General features: G+C 39.0%; 1 protein-coding gene across 1 annotated transcript; it reads right to left on the reverse strand.

The window, feature by feature from the left end:
• Positions 1-5158: 5158 nt before the first annotated feature.
• LOC148061025 (tyrosine-protein kinase FRK-like) lies at positions 5159-22692 on the reverse strand. Its single transcript, XM_087812210.1, is given in 8 exon segments — positions 5159-5346; positions 5428-5587; positions 5738-5919; positions 8435-8593; positions 8655-8787; positions 14505-14707; positions 19916-20037; positions 22664-22692. Coding segments are annotated over 8 exon segments (1170 nt in total). The 5' UTR covers positions 22687-22692.
• Between the last annotated feature and the right edge of the window lie 1910 nt (positions 22693-24602).

Below are 24602 nucleotides of genomic sequence, written 5' to 3' on the forward strand. Positions count from 1 at the left end.
GAACAAGCGGAACCAATCTACAAACCATTCCACTCACACGGCTCCAGACCTCGGTTAACTCAGCCAGACGAAACTAAATGCAGAAATTTATATAAGAGGTTTTCTGCTTACCTTAGTTTGGGCCCGTTCGTTTGGCTGAGAAAACTTCAATCAGTCGCTGCTTCCGTTCAAGAATTTCCACTACGAATCCTTCGTCAAGGCACCATTTAAAACGGACAAAACAGGAGTCCGTTCCGGTCGCTCCAACACGTCGTCACTTCCTGGTTCTTATACTTCGCTTCGTGGAGAGGAAAAGTCAATGCAGAGTGTCACGGGTCGTTTATTCGCCGCTTCAAGTCAAACAAAATACAAGCTTTACAAAGTAAAAGAACAGACGCGCTTTCTGCCGGTGACTTTATAATTCAATAGCTCCGGGAGAAACGGTTTCGAGTTGTAGAAACATTGCGATACTTAAGGCAAATTTCCCGGTGTCATGTCTCTAATTCTGTTCCAAAGAAACAGTGTCTTGAAAACAGTGTGTCAGTCTGAGTGAAATGTTGATTGTGACTGTATTCAAACGTTTAATTTAAGTATGGCATATACGTATAGTGTATAATAATTTTTAATCTAACAATAAGGATCTGCGTGGATCTGACCAGACTAAATGAAAGTGTGCGTCGGGAAAGACATATACTGCCAGCGGTAGACGAGACTCTCGCAAAGCTAGTTGGAGCCGTGGTTTTCTCTAAATTTGATGCCACGTCAGGATTTTGGCAAATACCTTTCACGAAGACTCTGAACCATTAGTAACTTAAATCACTCCATTTGGGAGGTATTGTTTTAAAAGACTCCCAATCTGAATTTGCTCAGCACCAGAGCATTGCCAGCTGAGAATCTCCCAGATAGTTTCTGGCACACTAGGTACGCTGTGCCACGCTGATGACATCTTGGTGTTTGGAAAAGATGCAGCTGAACATGATGACAGACTGCTTGAGGTCCTCCAGAAGTTGGAACGTGTAGGTCTCACTCTAAATGAAAAATGTGGGTTTGGAGTGAAGCAAGTGAAATTTCTTGGACACAAAATAAATGCTGATGGAATAAAGGCTGATCCAGACTAGATCAAAGGGTTAGACTTCACTGTTTGTACAGACCACAAGCCTCTCATTTCACTGTTAGGAATTCGTCCACTGGAAAAGGAAATCAAGGTCTATGTTGACCAAATAATGGAAAATATTCCTGCAACTAAGACGAAGTTGGAACAAATCAGAGACTTGCAAAGTAAAGACGATGTTCTAAAACAACTGAAAATGTACACAGACTGAAACACAGTATTGGCCTTACAGAACTGATATACATCTTGCAGGGGGACTCCTCTTGATGAAAGAAAGAATCATAATACCAGCACCAATGCGCAGTGAAATTCTTGAAAAGATACACCATGGCCATCAGTGTATGACAAAGTGCTTTGCTAGAGCACAACGGTCCATGTGGTGGCCAGGTTTATCAAGAGACATCCGTGAGCTGGTGGAAAGATGTAAGGGTATGTTGTCAATATTCAGCTTATCGAACGGAACCATTGATAACAACACCTTTACCAGCTAGACCGTGGCAGAGGTTAGCAGCAGACATCTTCTAGTGGGGGAAAGATCACTACCTGGTAGTGATTGACTACTTTTCAAGGTATATTGAAGTAGCTAATCTGCCAACCCTCACAACAACAACCACAGTGAAGAGACTGAAAGTCATCTTTGCCAGATTTGGAATCCCAGAGGTGCTAGTGACAGACAATGGACCTTAGTTTTCCTCATAAGTGTTTGCTGAGTTCACTCAAGACTATGTCTTTGAACATGTCACAAGCAGCCCCAGGTATCCAAAGAGTAACGGGAAGGCGGAGAGAGCAGTCAGAACGGTGAAACTGATAAAGAAAAATCAAGATCATCAAAAAGCTCTCTTGACATATAGAACCACACCATTGGCCCAAGGCAGCTCTCCGGCAGAACTTCTCATGGGAAGGAAGTTGAGATCGACGGTTCCAATTCCGTTGGAAGCACTGAAGCCAAAGTTGCCTGATCTTGCATTGCATTCAAAAGGAAAGACATAAAGCTAAATGAAGATCAAAATAAAGCTTATGGAGCAAGACACAGAGTGAAAGAGCTTCCAACACTGGAACCTGGACAAAGAGTTTGGATCAGGATAGCAAAGACCAACCGGAACTGTCCAAGAACCAGCTTCCACATCAAGGTCATATAATGTCCAAACAGAGCTGGGGACACTGAGAAGAAATCGAGCGGACTTGACTATTCTTCCAGAACCTATCCAGGGTGCAACGGTTCAGACAGACTCTAACGGATGTTTAGTTTCACAGTACAGGGTGATAGAAGTTAAAGGTAAGTTCAATGAATACTTTAACAGCTAAAAGAGGGGGATGTAGTAGAACCTGATGACCACTTTGGTGTACTGTACTGTTGACATGGTTGGAAGTGTGTGGGGAATCGGGAGAGAAAAAAAAAGGTTTTGGAATCCCTAATGGCTGTTAGCGGTGTTGTGTGTCTCCTATAAAAACTAACGAGTTGAACAACAACATCGTACAGATCCAGGATCTCCACCGCATCATCGGATCCAAAGTTGTCTCCAGCACTTTCATGGACTCTTCTATATTCTCCTCTTTTCACTCAATGTATTCCCCCTCACTCTTCTCTCCGTCCATCCCTCCTCCCAGACAGTCACAGCAGGAGGCCATCAAAAATGAGTCTGGTTCTGCTCCCGGTTACTGCCTTCTAAAAGGAAGTCTTTTCTTGCCTAGCCACACTGTGCTTTACTCATTAGTGAGTTGCTGGGATCTGTTTTTCCTTTCTCCACTATAGTCTTACCTAAACTTTAAAGTGTCTTGAGATAACTTTGTTATGATAAGACACAACCGAGGCGGGACTCAATCCAAAAACCTCTAGTTCAAAGCTACACATTTTAAACATAAGCCATTCCGGCTAGTGACGTGTGGGGACAGATTATAGTTCATGTCAGAGAGAAGATGTTTTAATTCGTAGAAACCTGAATAAAAGATTTCATTTTACTTTCGTTTTCTCCCGGGCATTTCTTTCACGCTACCATAATGATTTGTCATTACACGCACTCCAAATCTTCGTCTGATGGCTTGACTGTGATCCCGGATGTGTCGGATAGTTTTACTCTACCAGATCAAATCCACCAAACAAAATCTGTCAAGTTGACCTCAATCACGATTTGCATACTGATCAAAAGGTCTAGTTTGTCTACTTCAAAACAAGGTAAATAGTTTGCACTAACAGACGATTGTGACTGATGTTGCTGATTGTTTAGAGTCAATGTAGATTACAACGCTGACATCTAGTGGCTATTATATGAATTGCAAGAAGATTTACTGGTCAGATTTTGGGCTATGATTTTCTGAGAATAAACAAGACTTGTAAGTGGCGAATCTGTGTAATTGCAACTCATGTAAATAGAGAATCCTTGTAATTGCTGATCCACATGTAAATGTAGTTTCACACACAGAAAGTTTTACACATTTATTTTTTTGTTTTGTAAAATTATATATTTTAAAATACCAATATTTTCTTTAAATACAAAAATACAAGTTACAAATATGCATTTTACATTTATGTATATCACAACACATGTGCAACCATTACATATTTGCAGATCACCCTCTGTACAGTTACAAATATTATTGAGACAAACCTAAATCCATAGGCTACGGCTAAAGGTGAGTTTGCTATGATGGAACGGTTGAGGATTGTACGGCGCTCGAACAGCCTGAGCTGTCACCACTACACATGGTGCCCAAGGCGGACAGTTCTTGGCTAACCTGAAAGGACTTTTAACGTTTCAACAACATCACTTCACGTTATTCCATTCCGCATATTCAGGATTTTTCAATTTTCCTGGGCATGTGCGTTTTTTCTACTTTTCTACTTTCTACTTTCTACTTGATTTGGTGCAGGGTTAGCATAAGGTTCCTGTGCGGTTGGATGTTCCCCAGACCGCTGTGATCACACCATTCAGGCTCTTTGACTTCCTAAAAATGCTGTTAGGCCTTAAAAGGGGCAGTAAACACCTTTCAGCGTTTGATGGACTCTGTGCTGCGAGACCTTGATTTAATCTATTATAACATTTTGTTGGCCAGTACCTCTGCCAATGCGCATTTGTCACTCCTTAGGCAGGTTTTACGGTGCCTTGATTAGCATGGTTTGATTGCCAACTTTAGCCAAGTGTAACTTTGGGTTGTCAGTAATCAATTTTTTTGGGCCATCGTATTTCCTCATAGGGTGTGCATCCTTTGCTGTTGAAAGTGCAAGCAGTTGTGGACTTTACTCGTCCAGTTTTGGTCAGGTCGCTTTAGGACTTTTGGGGTATGGTCAACAAAAATAGTTTTTTGCCAGATGTGACTCATTCAACTGCTTTATAAAGCCATAAGGCTGGAGAAAGTAAAGGACAAAGTTTACTGGACACTGGAAACGATCCAGGCTTTTGACGGGACAAAGACTACTCTGGCTAATGTGGCACTCCTAGCACACCCTGTTCTCGGCTGCCCATTGCTCTCACTATCGATGCATCAGATGTGGCTTTAGATGAGGTGGCGAGAGAGCGAACGCAAACATTTTTTTCAACCGGGAACCTAGCAACTACTTGGCACAGATTTTTCGTTTTCTACTGAAGGGGCCGCATATTACTACCAGTTTTGACCAAACGCCTTTGACATTTGAAATTGCAAAGGTAATGGACCCATGGTCTGCTCGCCAGCAGTGCCATCTAGCAGCAGTTACCGAATTCACTACTGACTTTCAGCATGTATCAGGATCAGCATGCTGGTGCTCTGTAGCCACTGTAAATTAGACTGACTGACTAAAAAACTGAATCGTTTACGTTTTATGAATAGTATTAATTCAAGATGCTGATCTAATTTTTTATCTCTAAAATAATGATTTACTTGAATATGCAGCATACACAATATGACACTGTACATTTCGGTCTAATTCAATTAAAAACTGAATTCTAGTGGTAGATCTAGAAGTTACACCTGCATTAATTGTGTATTCAGCTGCAACACCTGTAGCCACAACCTGACAAATGAAACTGAGCACAAATTAAAAAATCCTTAATCAGGTTTTCAGGATACATTTCTAAAACAGCTAGTATCGTCTTAAGATGTGAGGTCCAGATGAAGGAAACCTTTTAGTCTCAACTGCAAAGTTTGGAATTGGGGCCGTTCTTGCTCATTCTGATTCCAACATTCCATCATGGAATCATACATAACTTTGGGGCAGTGGGGAGGGCATGGCATCCTGTACCCGGAAAAGACTTTGTTCATCACCTTGTTACTTGTCATACCTGAAAATAGGTTATAGAGTTTAGAAAATTTAGTTGACAGATCAGCAGACAACAAGTTACAAAGTTTGCATCAACTCTTACCTGGATACGGCATCTGTCCAAATGTCATGATCTCATACAGTAAGATTCCAAAAGACCACACATCAGACTTAATGGTATACTTGTTGGTGTCAAAGGCCTCAGGAGCGGTCCATCTCACTGGGAACGGAGTTCCCGCTCTGGTGTTGTAGACATCCCCTTTCTTAAAAAACAAAACAGATTGTAAAATATGATGTCCTCTTCCATAATATATATTCAAACATTGTGTGGACAGATTTTCCATTTTTAATGTTTATGTTATATTTATTTTAATATTTTAATTTCTAAAGAACTTTCTTTTAAATAACATTACCATGATGACCCGGGCTAGGCCAAAATCTGCCACCTTGCAGATGTTGTTCTCCCCCACCAGGACGTTCCTTGCTGCCAGGTCTCTGTGGATGTAATTTTGAAGCTCTAGGAAAGCCATGCCTGCAGCCACCTGAGATGCCATCTCAATCTGGTCAGAGATACGTAGAGTGCTGCCGTTGTCCTCTGGAGTCGCATGCAAATGTTTTACATTCATTATTTTTTCAGAAAATACTTTTTGTAACACTTATAACTGAATGTTTATTAAGAATCATATACATTATAATAATAAAAACACTGATAGTGATGTATTATGTCACAGTCCTGAGGAAAAAAATATTGCTTAATCTTATTGTCTAATAAGCTTGTAACATCTTTTAGATAAAAAAGGCTCTAAGTAGACAGTTCCTTGCTGTTCAGGAGCCTCCACTGTGCCTCTTGCATCACTAGATCATACAACAATAAGCTTCAAAGTGGAATTCACAGACTTCAGCCATTGCAAGACATTTTTGACCATATTCCTTTTTTGTAATTTCCCTGTAGGGCTGGGACATGCGCTCAGTGGTGGCAGGTGAGTCAGAGCCTCACCTGTCGATGTGCAATCCATCACAAACTGCGTTGCTACATGCAATTGACGCACGGCAATTACCGTATCTCTGAATGTCGCCAATATAAGACTAAGAAAAATAATTATTAAAAAACTACATTTTGGCGTTATATAAAATATTATTTGTCTTTCTCACGCTTAAATTGACCCATTTAATACTCAATATTGATCTTTTCATGATAATAAACATTGTTACGGTTTTGCGTGAATCTAACCAATCATGGAAGGCCTGACGCAATATAAACCAATCCGAAGCAACAAAAGGCAGGCCAATTGGTCATTACAGCACCTTTTTTTATAACGTCGGGATTATTCGCTCTTGAGCCATACTTAAATCTGGAGAGTTCTCTCTAAACTTTATGGTAAATAAATAAATAAATAATTATTAAAACATACCTTTTTTAAACTTCATATGTTTGTGAATAATGCTGAAAACATATGAATATATCAATCCAATATAATAGCCAATCCAATAAGCTTCCCTTCGGGGCTGTCAACCACTCTGTGTTAGCCCGCCTAGCCCGGCAGGCTAACACCACCGTCAGCTGTGACTGTTCCCAGCTAAACTTTGCAATGCTCAACATCTGATCACTAACTGGCAAGGGAGCTCATAACTGAATGTAAGATTGACTTTTTCTGTTTAAACGAAACATGGCAACCCAAAGACACTCTGAACGATTCCACTTCGGCCAGGTTTGTTTACATTTCAAAACATCGCGGCTCAGGCTAGCTGTACTTTACCGTGAGAACTGGAGAGTCTCAGCACCACTTGTCTTACACCGTCGCTCGGGATTCTTCACTCTTGGGTCTGTACCATGCAGCACATTCGAATCGGCAGTGTGCAAGTTGTCTAGTCCTACTCCTACCATTATCATCACTGTTTACTGCCCCCAAAATCCAATAGTGCTTTTTTAAATGACTTTGCCGCCTTCCTTACACATCTGTAATCTCTCTCACTTAACACAATAATACTGGGTGATTTTAACATCCACATGGATAACAACTCCCTGCCCCTCACCAAAGACTTCACCTCCTGTCTACAGAGCTTCGGATGTCAGCAGCACACTGCACCCAGAAAAGTATGAGGAGAACAACTGTAACACAGAACCCACGACAGTCCCACATTATCCCTCAGTCTTCTCAGCAGGATCTAGTGATCAACTGTGTCAAAGGCTGAGGACAGATCTAAGAGCAACGGATTAGTGCATTTACTCGAATCAGCCGACATCAATGGACACTTTCAGTAAGGCCATCTCCGTAGAGTGATGTTTAAAGCCAGACTGAAACTTCTCATGGATGCCGCTTTGGGGGCTTTCTTATTTACTCTTTTTACTCCAGTTTCCGTATGAAATCAGATCTGTCATTTCCATCATTTCATAGTCATCAGATCCCTGAGGTGAAGTCTTTGTACCTCAAGTTTAGCGGACTTTCAGAGATCAACTTTAAAATTCTGGTTCTTACTTTCAGAGCTATTCATGGTCAAGCTCCTCCTTACATCACTGATCTGATCCAGCCTTACACCCCAGCTCGGGCTCTGAGGTCTGTGGATCAGACTCTACTGATAGTTCCTCCCACACGCTTCCGGACCAGAGGAGAGAAATCCTTCAAGGCTGTTGCTCTTAAGCTTTGGAACAATCTTCCTCTCTCTTTGCGCTTGATGGAGTCTACTGACTCCTTCAAGAAACATCTTAAGACGTTTAAGTAATAATAATAATATTAATTTAATTAATAATAAGGTGGACTTTTCCAACAAAGTAACAGAAGTTTGTGTGGCGAAGGACAGGCGTATGAAATTTATTTACAGATAAAGGTAAGACCAGAAATGGTTTTAATTTCAGTCGTATAAAAAAAAGAGATAAGACTAAGAAAAATACAATACAATATTTTAAAACTTCAATTTGGCCTCAAATAAAACATTATTTGTTGACTCATTCTGTTGACGTTTAGTTTTCACAAAACAAGGTGGGTTTTTTTGTTGTTGTTTTTTTTAGCAATTTCTTACTCATTATTACACGTATTTGTACATGGATTCATTAATCATAAATTAAAACGTATACCGGTGTATTTATATTTTTGCTCGGTGCAAGGTCTTACTCTGTAGGTACTCTAGGAGACTTCCGTTCTTCATCAGCTCTGTGATGATGTAGAAGGGCTCCCTCATGGTGCACACGGCATCAAGCTGTACAAGATTTTTGTGCCGCAGTCTCTTCATGATCTCTGCTTCTCTGATAAAGTTCTCTTTGTCCATAGTTCCTGTACAGACAGTTATTAAGTGATGATAGCAACAAGAGAACGAGTCGACTGAAATTTGTACCTTGCTTGAGAGTCTTCACAGCAACTAAATTGGTCCCATTTAACAAACCTTCAAACACTTCTCCAAAATGACCCTCTCCCAACTTTCGCAGCAGTTCGATGGACCTGCGATCAATTTCCCATTGGACTTCCATCTATTAAACACACGTATCATGTGAAAACATTAGTATGTCATTTTCTATTAAAATTCAGCCACATAGTTGGAATTTGTGTTGTTTTCCTAATTCTGGATTGCAGTGCTCCCAGAAAAAACATGAAGAATACAATGTGTGTTATTCAAAATGAAATTTGCATGACAAAAGTTACAAAGAAAACCGGAAGCAGTATTCTATTATTTTTCAAGTCAACATTCACAGATTTGATGATGGCGTACCCTAGGAAATGTAACGAAAAGAATATTATCCCAAAATCTCTTCTCACTGACATTTCCTCAAATTTAATATAATGTCAGAGTAAATAATACATTAGTGCTCAATTAAACTTTAAGGTAACTAACATCCATCCATGTACAGATAATATGCAATGGCTTTAAAACATATTGGGTCTCATTCATTAAAAGCAAGTTAATCTTTGCGCATATTTTCACACAAACTTTATGATAGCAAATTTCATTTACTTCTGTTTGTTGTGGAGGCAAAGCGCAACGATGTGTTAGATGTTGTTAAATATCCTAAAATAACTGTCAGACAAAAGACAAACCGCTGTAGCTAAACAAGATTTTTGTAATAATTTCGTAATTGAAACTCTGATAGTCACCAAATGTCACTTATGAAGGACCTTCATATCATGTTACTACACTCATTATATTTTTAAATGTTCCTCTAAATTCTTTAAAATCAATCATTTTATGCAATATTTTATAAACATTTTGTAATGACTTCGTAATAACCAGTCTGATGGGAAACTAAATTTACTTGATTTATAAAGATCATTTACATCATGTTAATTGAAATTTCTGGGTCAAATTCCCCTCTGTATCATATCGCCCTTTTCAAATAAAATATGGAACCTTGTTTATTTTGTATGTTCACACACTTGTAACCCACAACAACAACTTATTTATTCTTTGTGAGGTAGTTCAACTATTGCAGGACACACTGAAATGGTCAATAACACGAAAGGTTGCTACATGTTCCTACATCACACTTAATAACTAAGACAAAGATGTTTTTTGTGTGAAATTGTCATCATCATTGGCCAATAACATAGGAAACAAAGTCCAACAAAAACCAACATGCTCTTCCACAAACATGAATACAAAACCTATAAAGCTCTCTCTTCCATTGACTAAAAGTTCATGTTTGAATGTAAATCTGTAATCAAGTCTCATTTATAATTTACAACCAGCCATTAAAGAAGGTTTGACTTTAATGCCGCTTGTCTTTAGATAAGGTTTACACAGGAGGACTTTGAGAGATCAGATTAGAGGGGTGTAAGAGCTTGGAGTAAGTAGCACTTTTCCAGACCAGTGGTAAAGTTTGTGAAAGACCAGACAGAGAATAAGGGCAAGGTAACATCATAGATATCAGGAGTGATCGGAACAACTAGAAAAAAGAAAGTAATATTCGTCCCAGAGCTGCTGTATGATGTGCCGCCCGCAAGGACCATATGAGGCGCCCACAGCCCTGTTCTAAAAATAGCACAACTCAGCACCAGTGAGCTGCGTCTAAAAAATATTTTTAATTAATTATTTTTTAATCACACTTGCATTTTTATGTATATGAAAGTGACAAGATCTTTACAATAAAATAATCAAAAATATTTGTATAATACATTAAAGACTAGATCATTTAGTCGTACTCGACCTATTCTAGTTCAAAGGTGAGTGCGGGAACAGCAATGATGGGGAGCTGAATGCACGTTCTTACCCCAAAAACAAGGAAAGAAAGGAAAAAGGAAGAGAACTTGTTATTTTCACAATGAATGGGAGGAAGAATTATTTTGAACGAAGCCGGCAAAGAACTCCAAAAAGCAACCAAAGCATGTTTAGAGCGGCACATTTTCTGATAAAGAAGAAGAAGGCCGGACGGATACATTTTCAAAGAAGCAATGATGATTATTGCCAACACTGTATTTAAAGACGGGAAAAATGGAACCGATCTAATCTCCACTCTCTCCGATGTCCAACTGGGGGCGTCGACGATGACTAGACGGGTGTCAGCTATGTCCACTAACCTGGCCGAGCAGCTGGACCGGGATCTGGCGCGGTGCAGGTGCTTTAACATCCAGTGCGACGAGTCCGTGGACAACAGCAGTACAACACAGCCGCCAGTCTTTATCAGGATGGTGTTTGAAAATTTATCCACAAAAGAAGAACTCCTGGCACTATAGACAACTACGAGGGGAGTTGACGTTTACAACGAAGTGAAGAAGTTTGTCACACAGAAAAAGGTACCACTGGAAAAGCTAGTTGTGCTGAATACAGACAGGGCTCCTGGTGTAATCGGCCAACATGCAGGTTTCATCGCGTACAATAAAAGTGACTCAGGCTTCCCAAAAGTTGCCACTGTATTATTAACCAGCAGGCGTTATGTGCAAAAGTGATTGGCTTTGAGCATGTGATGACTCCCGTTGTGAAAATCATCAACAGCATCCGCTCCAAAGCGGAACAGCACAGGATATTGTAGGTGCTATTGTAGAAGATGTCAGCAGAATATGGGGACCTGCTGCTACATACAGAAATCCGATGGCTGAGCAGAGGAGGAGTTTTGCTTCATTTTCTGTCCATTTTTGTTGAAATCAAGGAGTTCATGTAATCCAAAGGAGAAGACCTCTTACCTGCTAGAGGACACAGAATGGACACCTGACCTCGCATTTCTAACGGCCATTACTGGGAAAGTAAACCACTTGAACGGCAAGCTGCAAGGCAAATGCATTTAAAGCCAAGATGGACTTTTTCTCTGTGCATTTACAGAGCAATAGAATGCTGCACTTTCCCTCTTTGTAGTTATTACTGAAAGACAATGCTTCTGTATATGAGGCATTGGACGAAGTTGCAGAAAAGGACATAAAGAGACTTGGAAAATAATTTGAGGATATCTTTTGTGACCTTGATCACCTTGAGCCATGTGTCTCATTCATCTCCAATCCTTTCATTAACAAGGACATTACTGACATTGCTGAGCAACTTAGTGCAACGTTCAACTTGGATGCTGGACTGGTGGAGATTGAAATTGAAACATTGCAAAATGACCTGCACCTCAAAGCCCACCAGGCTGCACCAAACTTTTGGAGCCTTGTTGACACAGAAAAGTACAGGGGTGTAAGTGCAGCAGCTATGAAGGTTGCCAGCCTGTTTTGTTCAACCTATCTCTGTGAATCAGCATTTTCTGACATAAACTTCATCTAGAACAAATAAAGAACCCTCCCCACTGATGCACACCTGCAAGACTCACTCAGGGTTGCAGTGTGAAGTTACACACCAGCCTACAATACACTGGTGAACAGCATGCAATGCCAGTCTTCCCGCCAACAAAGAAAGAGATACCAGATGGTGTCAGTTGCAAAGCTGAATCAAAAATAGAATACATTGTGTTCAATTTAATAGTGTTCATGAAATGTAACCGATATAATTTTATAAAAATGCAGCAGACTTGGTCATTAGTTCAAAATGTGATTAGATGTATTTTAAATATATAAGTTGATTTTTCTTAAACTTTACATAATTGATAACTTTTTCATACAAGGTGCAATACATAGTTAATGATTTGTAAAAAAAAAGGTTTTGTCACTGGCAAGTGTCTTCACATAGATGAGTGTCATTAATCATTAATAATAATATATAGCTAAAGGCAACCTGAGCAAAAGGGTGCAAACTTGGTACCCTTCGTATGACTCAGTACCCATGAAGTAGCCCTCAGGTTCAAAATGGTTGGTGACCCCTGACTTAGAGACTTTAGACTCTCTTTTATTGTCGTTGCACAGAAAAAACACCTCAGAATTTCAAATATTATTAACAACCCATTGCTATATACATATATATATACATATATATATACATATATACTGTATATATATATATACATGTATGTATATAGCAATGGGTTGTTAATAATATTGGTATTATAAGGACATTATTTACACATGTTGTACATGTGTGGAGGAGCTGGCTCCTTCAGTGGCAGGCTCAGGCACCCCCAGTGTAGGACGGAGCGTTATAGAAGGTCCTTCATCCCAACTGGTGTCAGGATATTTAACTCTTTACTTTAAATATCCTGATGTTAATCCGTAGTGTGTTTTTCTTCTCATGTGTTTTTATTTTATTTTTTTATTTTATTTTATTTTATTTTATTTTATTTTATTTTATTTTATTTTATTTTATTTTATTTTATTTTATTTTATTTTATTTTATTTTATTCTGTTAATAGTGTTAATAATTTGTATATTTTTAAGATCATTTTCTTTTATTTTATAATCTCTTTTATTATTTCTTTTTTTCCTTGCACTTTATTTTCATTGTGCTTTTGTAAAAGTGTGTTTCCCCTCTGGGGATGAATAAACGTTTTCTATTCTATTTATTGAACAGGGTTCAATATTTCATTTAAAAAGTGGGAAAAGATACAGAGAAGAATGATATGGATGATCTTTATAAGTTACATAAAGTTGTTATTACGAAGTGATTACAAAATGTTTATGAAAATATTGATATAAAAGAATGTAGAGGAAAGAAAAAATAATAATAATGAGTGTAGTTCCACGATATAAAGGTCCTCCATAAGTAACATTAGTTTCAGATGAACATACATTGCATTATTATTATTTTCTGCGACTACAAAAATCCACAATAGGAAATCAAGGCAAACCTAATTTTATTGCTGTATTCTAATGAAAACGCCCCGTATTTGGTTTTGAAAAACCTGCCATGCATATTGAAAAAAATACAAAAAACATTGGTCAGTGTAACTTTTGGTCATTGGATTTTCAATGATAAAATTGAAGGGGGGTGGGGAGGTGGTCTCTCTGTTGTTTTGTCTGTCTGTGTGTTACAACGTCTTCTGCTTGTCTGCTTATTTGTCTTTGTGTCTCTCCATTCCTTATACTTCCAAAGTGTCTTCATAATGATTTGTATAAACCGCCTCTCTAATATAAACTAAATATTCAGTATAGTTGGTGGGTTTACAAAGATCTTTAATGACAACGTCACCAACACAACATTTATGTAACAAATGAAGACTGAGAAAGTAATATTGATTCATGGTGAGGTTGATGAATAGTTCTTAGCATGGATCCACGTGTTTCTGATGCACGTATACCTTTTGTGGCAAGATACCCCTTCATCATCCTTCTACCTAGATGAAAGCCAATTCACATTTATAATTACATTAGATTTCTTGAACAATTTTTGATCTTTGATACTTTTTTTTATCATTTAATTTTCAGACGTTTACATTTCAGCATTTAGACATACAAGCAAACAACCCTACATATACACACACTAAAATATGCAGAAGTTTTTACCTCAGTGATAGATTTTGCAACCTCGATCTCCAAGTGTGAGTCAGCCCCCTTAAACTAGGACAATTTTCAGCACAAAATCTTCTTATGATTCGGGCTGAAAATCCTCTTTGGGGTCCTCTTTTGCCATTGTTTTGTTTTTTAAATGAAAATTGAATAACCAAAAGACACAAGGACCACAGACCTATGATCAACTTCAATTTATAATTTCCACTGGTTGTGTCTTTTTCTACTAGCATATCTTTAAAATAAGGGAGGGATAGCCTATAAACATTGAATATCTAATGTGAAAATGTTTTCTCATAAAGTGAAACCGTTTTACCTTGAAGTAAAAAAAAAGAAAAGTAAAACATTCTTTGTCAGTTTGGGAGTTAGCAGAGTTGAAGAAGAAAGAAACAGAGTATTGGATAGAAATTATCAATTAAAAGTTCACCTTTTTGCATGGTTTTCCCAGAAGTGTACGAGTTCCAAGAGTCTTTGTGGAGTAATATTGCACCATCTGCTTCAGAGTGTCAAATTGTGCCGTTGTTTCTGACACATAGTAGGCCCCGCTCTCTGTTTCCCTCAGTTTGTAATGAATAACTCTCCCAATGTCAAGCACTGCAAACAAATTAAGTATCAAAAAATCAAACAAACGCTGACATGAATGTTAAAATCAAAACAAAATAACTGTTAACATCTAAGGTACAATCTGCAGTAAGATATATGAAACACTGCTAGTATAATTGAATATAAATTGAATGTACAAAAACACTGAATTCTGTTTCAATGTGCTGGTGTCCAAATAATAGAGCATTTTAATACATTTGAACTAGAGAGTGAGGGGTGTTGCCATCTTTGAGTCACTACTGATCTACTGAAACTAAATCCCAAAGCTTTTTTATAAGCTTTATATATTTAATCTGACTTACATTTGTGTTGTGTACTGTGTGTTATATCCATATTTATCCATCTAGCTTTGGGTCATCCTTGCTCACACTGTAAGCTAACCAACTCTAAGTAAGTTTTTAGATGGGTGCCAAAACCGTAATGGTATTAGTTTTGACAGACTTTACTAACCAGACTCAATCAGAATCAACACAGATATTTGTGCCTTATTTCAGTTTTCTTCTAATTAATCCTATTTTTTCTTCTTTGTCAAATTTAGCTGGAGTGGTGTTTTACATATTATTTTGTCACAATGGGGTTTATTTCAACCATCAAGCTAACATACAAAGGGATTCCCCACGCTGTCTTGGACAACAGCTTATAGCACTCAGCACATTGCGGAGCTGGTAGGGAAGGCCCAGAAGAGGCTATACTTCCTGAGGGTTCTCAGGAAAAATAACTCACTGAGAGACTTCTGGTATATTTTTACAGCAGCAGCAAAAAGAGCGTCCTGAGCTACTGCCTCTGTGCATGGTTTTCCAGCTGCACAGTGGTACAGAGGAAAGAGGGTCACACACACTGTCCAGCAGATAGTCGGTGGTAGTCTCCCCTCACTGGAAGAGCTTCATAACTCCTGTTGCCTCAAGAGTGCCGACAGGATCCTCCTAGACCTCTCTTCCCCCGGAAATGGAATGTTAGAGCGTCTGCCTATATCACGGACAAACAGACTCAAAAAACAGCTTCTACCCATCCGCCATAGTTTTACTCAATGCTGCTAAATAACTTATAAACTCTGCTTGATAACTTATTATACCGCAAGTGCAATATAAAAATCCTAGCCATGTGAAATATTTCCAGGCCGTTTGTAGGTGGAACCGTCTGTTTGGTGTTGTAGTATTCTTACAATTCTTCTCTTTTATTTAATTTATTTTAAAGTAACTTTAAACTTCTCTCCAGCCCTGAATGTGGAGACTTTTTTAATCTCGTTGCTCAACGTGTTGAACAATGACAATGAAGTTTTCTGATTCTGATGCTGAAAAGGAACCATTCCCACACTCCATCAAGGCCACAGGTCTGATGCTACTCCTGGGGCTGTGATCAAAGTTTGAGATTAACAGTTGGAAGAATTACCCATCTTGACCACCTTTGTAGAAAGCATGATGTTATCTATGTAATCAATATGGCCAAACATAGTTTAATTTCCCAACAAATGATCAGAGAGTAAATCGCTTTATTTAATGTTTTCTGCGACACAACTCCAGACAGAGTAGACAGCTGTGTGGTAAAGTCCTGGTAAATAGACTGAAGGTTACAAACATTCTATTTGACACTCGTAGTCAGTCAGTGGTACTTTCCAGTCTAATTATTTCAAGTGTGCATGGTGATGGGTGTGAACACATGCAGAGATTTATGTCATAGTTTGAGGCCAGACTTTTCTACTTTGTGTTGCCCTATGCAGTCATGTTGGTCAGTAATGTCCCCACACTTCTAGATCTAGTGCCTCAGACAGGTGTAGAAGAGAGGCAATCAATGACAAGGCGTATTTATTAAGAACCTACTGAAAAGCTGTGTAACATGTTTACCACATGATTACAGTGGACACTGGTCCAGTTAGAAGTCAGAAGCATAATCTCAGAAAAGCATAGATAAACTCTCAGTTACTGCAATAACACAGCCCAAGGCGTTTTCAAGCCCAATCTGAGAGTTACCTGCCCAAAACTTACAACATTGGTTTGAGAACATCAGGGAAATGAATGGTTTGGCCAAGAGATACTTGATTGTCGGAGATCTTCAGAGGGATTAATAATTGAAAAGTCAATCCATCTATCAACATATATATACTTTATAACACAAACAAATTGTTATTAGACAAGGGAACAAAGGAAGCTCTTCCTATGCCATAGCAGTTCAGACTTAAAGTAATGGATTTGGGGAGTTCAATTTCATTGACAGAATATACACATTTTAAATAGCTCTCAGGTGTATTCCAAACCAAGACGAGTGACAGGGGGTCTACATCTTTTGAGAGTGATTTGGGTGAGTTCCAACCCTGAAGCTGACCTGTGTTAAAAGGTCTTGAGCAGATGACCACAAAGGCAAAAGCTGAATACATTGCTACTGTCCCAGAAGGGTTAATATGACTTTCGGTATGACACAGAGGCCAGTTAACAAATGCTGCACCTTGAGCATAAAGTGCCGCTGTTACATCTGGTGCAGCCATTTGTTTAATGTAACTGCACATTGTCCTTTTTAAAATAAATAAACTCCCGACAAGTGTGGGCAAGTTACTCAAGATCAAGTTCAAGTTCAAGTTCAAGTTCTTTTATTGTCAAATATGCATGAATCGAGACATACAGCATAAATGAAATTGTGGTCCTCTCTGACCCATGATGCAAAACATGAATACGGTTGAAAGGACATTAAATAAGACATTCAAGAAAATAAATAAAAATAAATAACTAATCTCCCCGTATATTGCACAGTGAGGTGTTGAGTCCCAACTGGTCCAGTTTGAGGATGAGCTGCTGGGGGATAATGGTGTTGAATGCTGAGCTGAAGTCAATGAACAGTATTCTGATGTATGAGTCTTTAGTCTCCAGGTGGTTGAGGGCTGAGTAGAGGGCAGCAGAGATGGCATCATCATTCGAGCGGTTAGAGCGTTGTATTCCTTGTGGTGTTGACTGTTTGAGCACCGAGGTGGAACATGGTAGTGTGCTCCTCAGGACTCCCATCAACATTTGTTCAGGTGACATATTCAGTAACTGGTGTGTTCCTGAGTGATGACATGACCATATGTAAGTCTGTACCAGTCTGGGCTGCTTTTTAAGTGAATGTTTCACTGTTTTGATCGCACGCTCAGCCATTCCATTCGAAGAGGGAAAACCTGGGCTTGAATGAGTTAGTTTAAACTCCCATGGATCAGCAAACGTTTTCATCTCGTAACTTGCAAATGGCACATGATCACTTATTACTTCTTTTGGAATTCCATGCCTTGCAAAAACTACCATTCTCTGTATTAGTGCTGCTACTGTTTTGTTCGGTAAGAGTAGATAAGAGTGACCATTTAGCTCAAAGATGACCACTCCTACTTTCATTCATGGCAACTCGAGAACTTCATGTGGAAGAAGTGGCTCAGGCTGGTTCCTGGGCTGCAACTGCTGCAACTGCTGACGCAGCAACACTTCTTCACCATCATCTTAATGTCCCTGGTCATGCCAGGCCATCAGATTTTACTGTTACTTGCCTGCCATACACATACTGATGGATCCTCTTAGCTGCAAACACGATTGCTAATAACTCCTTCTTGATCTGTGCGTACCTATTCTTAGTATTTGAGAGTGCACGTGAGGCATAACAGACTCGACGACCACCTTGGATCAGACACGCCCCCAGCCCATCTTTTGAAGAGTCTGATTGAAGTGTAAGCGGCTTTTTGTTATCATAGTACCTCGACACTGGAGCTTGTGTGGGTGTTTCCTTAAGCATATTTAATGCCTGGCTGTGATGAGAACACCACTGCCACGTAGCATCTTTCCTCAGCAGCTCCCTGAGAGGTGCAGTGAGTGAATCTTCATTAGATATATACTGTGCAAGGGATTTGATCGTATCGAGCAAACGCTGAAGACTCTGTTTGTGTCAGGGTGCAGAACGGAGAAACCCAGGCGCAGAGTTCAATTGTCGAAACTTGATTTTATTACGAGGGGAAGGCAAAGGCGTAATCCAACAGACCAGAATTTGGCAACAAGAGGCAATAACAAGGGCAAGGCAAACTCTGTGTCAAGGGGCAGGAACAGGTCCAATACGAAAACAGGCAGGAAAGAAGTACGAATACTTAGCATGAGCATACGGGTACTATACAATGATGACGTCAAGACGAGGACGAGACAGAGAGTGGGGGGAGCAATCAGCAACAGCTGGGGGCGGGACGAACAAGACACAGCTGGGAACAATAACTACTCAGACAGGGGGGAAGTAAGACTAGCACAGACACAGAAGGGAGCTCATTTCACAATAAAACCGGAAACACAAGGAGGAACATGTAGACTCATGACAGTTTGTCTCAAGCTTACAGCTGACTTTCGCAAGCTTACAGCTGACTTTCGTATCTCCCAACACCGACCGTTTCATGCCACATTTTGCTTTCATCAATTCTGGAACCTTTTTTTTTTTATGATTCCATTGTACAGTGTCTCAAATTCACTCTAAATGTTATTTAAAGATCTTGTTTTGAGAGTGCTCTTTTCAGTGCTGGCTCTGCAAACCTTTGCAAAATGATTGTTTTTCCCACACTTGTGGCAAATGAATGTTCCTTGTTTCTTTTCACATGTGTTCATTTTACTCCTTTTAATCGACTCACTCAGTTTGTCTCTTATCATGTCATCTTCAGATCTTCCAAACTCACAGTCTTTTCTGTTCTGGCGAAGTTCTGTGATGAATCTGTCCATTGATATACCAGCTGGTCTCTGTCTCAGTCTTTGAAAGCTGTTAAAGTTTCCTTCACAGTTGGCTCACCTTCAGTAGAGTTAACGGTGAGCGTGTTATACACTTCCACTGCTTCCTCGCCAACCGAATGTAACAAAATGGCAATTTTGACACTCTCCTCTTTATCTATTGCCCCTGATGCCACCATATATACAATGACGGCAAAGGCTTGAACTGCTTCATCTTGTATGTTAGCTTTCCCTTGCTAACGGCTGCTATCACTCTCCAAGCGTCTGCCTACTCCGTGCTACCCACTTCTGACACCATGTCGTGTCTCCAATAGTAGAGGCGGGACTTAAGTGGGTTTGTATAACTCCGTTATGCAGTGACAATGAAAACAGGTTGGAGCACGAACAGTTTACTTCAAGTCACACGCCATCAACACACTGAACCAATCGAACACCGAATGATCAATACAATCACAACAGTGATGTTCGTCGTTATTATAGTTAAACTGACCTGAGAGTGCGAGAGCTCCTGGTCGGCTTTCACGGTTCCTGATAAGAAAGGTTCCGGGTGCATTCCCTTCAGCCAGCAGCATGTTCTCTGCACCCGACCTAGTGATTTGAGGAAAATACCAGCTGCAGCAAAAAGGTAACATCAGTTACACATCTACCTCACTCAATCATTCAAAATGACAACATTTATATCTTAACATCGTACAATTGAAAAAACAAAAATGAGTAAAATTCAGTGTCCTGAACATAACATACTCTTTGATGACTGAAAGTTATGATCGAATTAGAGCTGTATTCACTGCAGATACTTCGAAGACGATGGTCATTCTTAATAATTATCAAAGTGAGCATGAGTGTTTCTCTGCACCCCCAATTATTAATATAAGGTGACTAGATGTCCTTTTTCTGAGGAACTTAAGTTGCATTTGCATGTTTGTATTGATAATATAAATATTAATGTATTCTTCTCAAATCTTTTTGCCTCGAAATTGTGTCGACACAGTCTTAAAGAATCTTCTGGCTTTTTTCTGTCAAGAAATAATTTGCTTCTACACACAGACGACAATTTTGACAGTACAGTCGGAGATGTTAATTTGGCATTTTCATAATAATTTACTTTATAGGCCAGTAGACCCAAGTGGAGTGTACAGAAACAGGCGTACACTCAACCCAGAAGACGTTGCACTCATAAAAATATTCAAATAAATCTGTGCGTACGCACAAATCTAGGTACTTTTCTTTTGTGCATCCAAAACAATGTGGAAATAGATAGAATAATCTGTGATTTCTTCTCAGTGATAAGAAAAAAACCAAAATGAAAGCATGGATTAGAATTCACTTTTATTAATTAATAATGTTTAATTTTATCTTAACTGATCCAGCACTACAGAACAGAAGCACCCTTGAAAGATGTCTGCCTGAAAGTGTCATAGCCAAATTTAAGGAAGCAATTCCCTCAGTTTTCAGTACAAATTCTAGTCTTAGTGTATCCATGAGAGATATATCTTAGTGTATCTCTCTAATGGATGCTCAACTCATAGTACAATGACATTCGTAAAGACGATTAATTTTACCAAGGCAGGCAAGATAGTTTAAAATATAGAAGTAAGCACTCCGGACAGCCAGAGCCAGCTATTACCCATAACTTATAGAGTAACCCAAGGTTCTTATTTAGCACTGTAGCCAGGCTGACACAGAGCCATTATTCCAGCGAACAGTCCATTCCTCCAGATCTCAGCAGCATTGATTTCATTAACTTCTTTAATGAAAAAATATTGAATAGTATTCAACGTAGCACTATTAGGCGCATTATAAGGCGCACCTGCAATGAATGGCCTATTTTCGAACTGTTTTCATAAATAGGTCGCACCAGAATATAAAGCGCATAGAATAAAAGATACAGTCAAACGTTTGACTGGGGTTGCGTTACGCATCCACTAGATAAAGCTGTGCTACAGGGAATGTCAACAAAACAGTCAGATAAAGTCAAACTTTAGTAAGCGTTCTGACAACTCCGTTCACTCCCATGGTAATGATGTTCAAATGATGTTTAAAAGGCTTCAAGCAGCAGCGTGCGGGACTGGTTTTGTGAGCAGACAAATGTTGAGTGCGCAACAGAGAAGTTGAGCGCGTGTATGACATGTTGAACGCACGTGTATGACTGGTTGAGCGCGCAGCAGAGTGATTTTGAGTGTACAACAACCAAGCCATGCAGGTATTTCACATTTAATAGAAAATATGACCAAAGATTATTGTTCCTTTGCTATGGGTAAAAAAACCTAAAAAAACATCCTTTGAATTGTTCAGGGGTTTATACTCCTATCAAATCTGGATCAGGATTTTGTGCATACCTTATCCTAAGGGGCAGTTAGAAATTACACCCTAAATTGTTGTACACGTGCCCTTTGAAACTTCCTGCAGCTGTAGATTATACACTCTTCAGAGGTAATAAAGCCATAAAATGTTTGTGTCCTGGTTCATTTTACCACTGTATCACTAATTACTAGTTAAACATTAGGTACAAATATGCCAATGATTATTTTTCATTGTTTTATAATAGTACCTGTGCTTTTTTACCTGCTCACTGAGTATACTTTATCACTGAGAAACTGACTCAGACTTGATTTTGAACATTATGTTTCATATCATGGTTTATACAATGTTCTGTGATTGTTCCAGCTGCAATGTATATGAATAATCGATTTCTGGTTATTACTGCTATCAATAAAATGTACTTCCTGGTTCTTACATATGTAGCGACAAACCTGGGATATTTTAAGGTCAGCTGAATTGCTGCACAACTCAACTTCAACAGGAATGTCTTTCTAAGTAAGCAAGAAAGCTTAAATTAATATATTACAATGTAATAATACTACTAATAATAATAATTAAAAACGCAAAAGTAAATAAACAAGAATAGACATCAACAAAGTCACAGTTCAGTGTTCTCCCGGCCTCACTCAACATCCTGACAGGTTTCAGAGGAAGGCTCAAACCCAAACAAAACCCCAAACCCGAAAAGTTAATAAAATAAAAAGAAAAAAGAAAAACAAAGAATGAAAAGAAGAGCCAGCAAAGTAAGTAAGTACATAAGTAAGTAAGTAAGTATTTGTAAAGCGCCTTTCTCAGACCATCCACAAAGCGCTTTAACAATCAAAAACATGTAATTTGGTCAGAGCGAAGTAATGAAAACATACTTGCTTAATATTCTGATCAAGGAAACAGGCTGTTTGTCATATGCCATACCTACCAGTCAATTTCTTCGGATCCCATGTGAGAGAGGAGACACACGTTGCTCACCTGACTGCATCGGTAAAACTTCTGCACTAGGAGAGAGGGCGTTTCCTTCAAGCAGCTGCATTGTACTGATTGGCTAGAGATATTGATGTTAATATATAATCCAGACATGTATATGTAGGTAGGTAGGTAGGTAGGTAGGTAGAACTTTATTGATCCCTCAGGAGGTCTCCTTTGGGAAATTGTTTGTTTTCCAATTAGCCACAGCAATACAGCAATTATTCATAAAAAATAAATTAAAATAAAATAAGAATGGTCTGGATGTATGACTCTGTTCTGATCTAAAGGTATTGTCTGGAATAAAAGACTGCCTTGATCTACATTGTACATATGAATCTTAAATTAATAAGATGAGGATGAGACTGTGGGAAAGATATAACTGTTGAGGCATTTCTAGTAGCACTCTTCTCCTGATGGGTAGATTCTAGGGGTGTGCATCTCTGAAATATAAGACGATTCGATACATATCTAGATAAATACATAGATAGATACGGTTCAGGACCAGAGGAGAGAAATACTTCCAGACTATTGCTCTTAAGCTCTTTGCGCTTGATGGATCTACTGACTCATTCAAGAAACATCTAAAGACTTTCTTATTCGTGCAGGCTTTTCCCTGATTTTCTGGGACTCCTGTGTTTTTCTCTGTGTTATCTTGATCTTTTTAGTATATATTTTTTGTGACCCTGGTTTAGAAAAGCGCTCTATAAATACAAATTACTTACTTACTTACTTACATGGGGTACGAAACAATTCAGTAACGATACATTTTAAAAACAAACAATTCGATTCGATAGGATTTGATCCGATCCGATTCGGTACGATTCAGTGCAATATGATGTAATTCGATGAGTCTGTGTACATTCTCATTTGTCCAGGTCAAAGGCATCGCTATGCAATTGAATCGGGTCAACTGGACTTTTTTTTTGTCTGTGAAGGCGTTTCGCTCTTATCCAAGTGGCTTCATCAGTTGGAGAGACTAGCAGGCAAGTCTGACTAGTCCGCAGACACTGACAAAAACCAAGTCCAGTTGATCTAATTTAATTGCCTAGAGAGTAATCCCATATAGTTCCTTGTTTAAAGTAGACATTTTACGTTATGAATGATCCTAAATCAATCCTAAAAATGTGATATTGTTTACCTTCATAGTGATAAGTTTAACATTACACATAACATTTTGGGCTCTAGCTTCAAAATGTGGGTAGCCTTGTTGGGCATACTGCTGTACATCAGCAGCGAAGGTGCCCAAGCTCTCACCTTCTTGTAGATGGCGACTGGCCAACTGCTCTCTACTCTGGTCAGCATGCCTTGAGGCAGCTCCTCTTCTCCGTTCATCTTCTGACACTAATGTAGCGAGATGTAGTGAGCTGCAGTCAAAGAGCACATGGCTTTGTGTCTTTTCCACACTGCCACAGATAGGTGATTTTATTTGAACAGCCGTTCAGGGTGGTATTCAATAAAAGAACATGGTGGGAGAGACTTAGGCCCGGTTCCCATTCTCAGTTTGAGCCCTACCACTAGCCCTAGCCGCTTGCCATCCCGTAGGCCCTTTGCATCACCTTACAATAAAGTGTGGGATTTGGGCCGGCCTACCCTCCGGTAAGCTGAGCTAAAGCAGGATTTTCGCCAAGTGTTTGTTTCATTAAAATGTTTGTAATTGAACATTTGTATTTATTGTACCAATATCAATGTAAATATGTATTTAGAATGACAACACTAGACATTGTAAAAGAAAATCTTGTATTTGACCAAACACTGAGACACTTAACACGCAGAACCAAAATAAAGTGCAACAACCAAATAACAATAGTCCTTAAATAAAATAATGCTTAAATATATAGAAAAACAAACACTAAAGAAAAATACATTTTGTATTTATTTTCTCAGAGAGAATT

This window comes from Callionymus lyra, chromosome 17, assembly GCF_982586985.1.
Source record: "Callionymus lyra chromosome 17, fCalLyr1.hap1.1, whole genome shotgun sequence".
NCBI classification, from domain to species: Eukaryota; Metazoa; Chordata; class Actinopteri; order Syngnathiformes; family Callionymidae; genus Callionymus; species Callionymus lyra.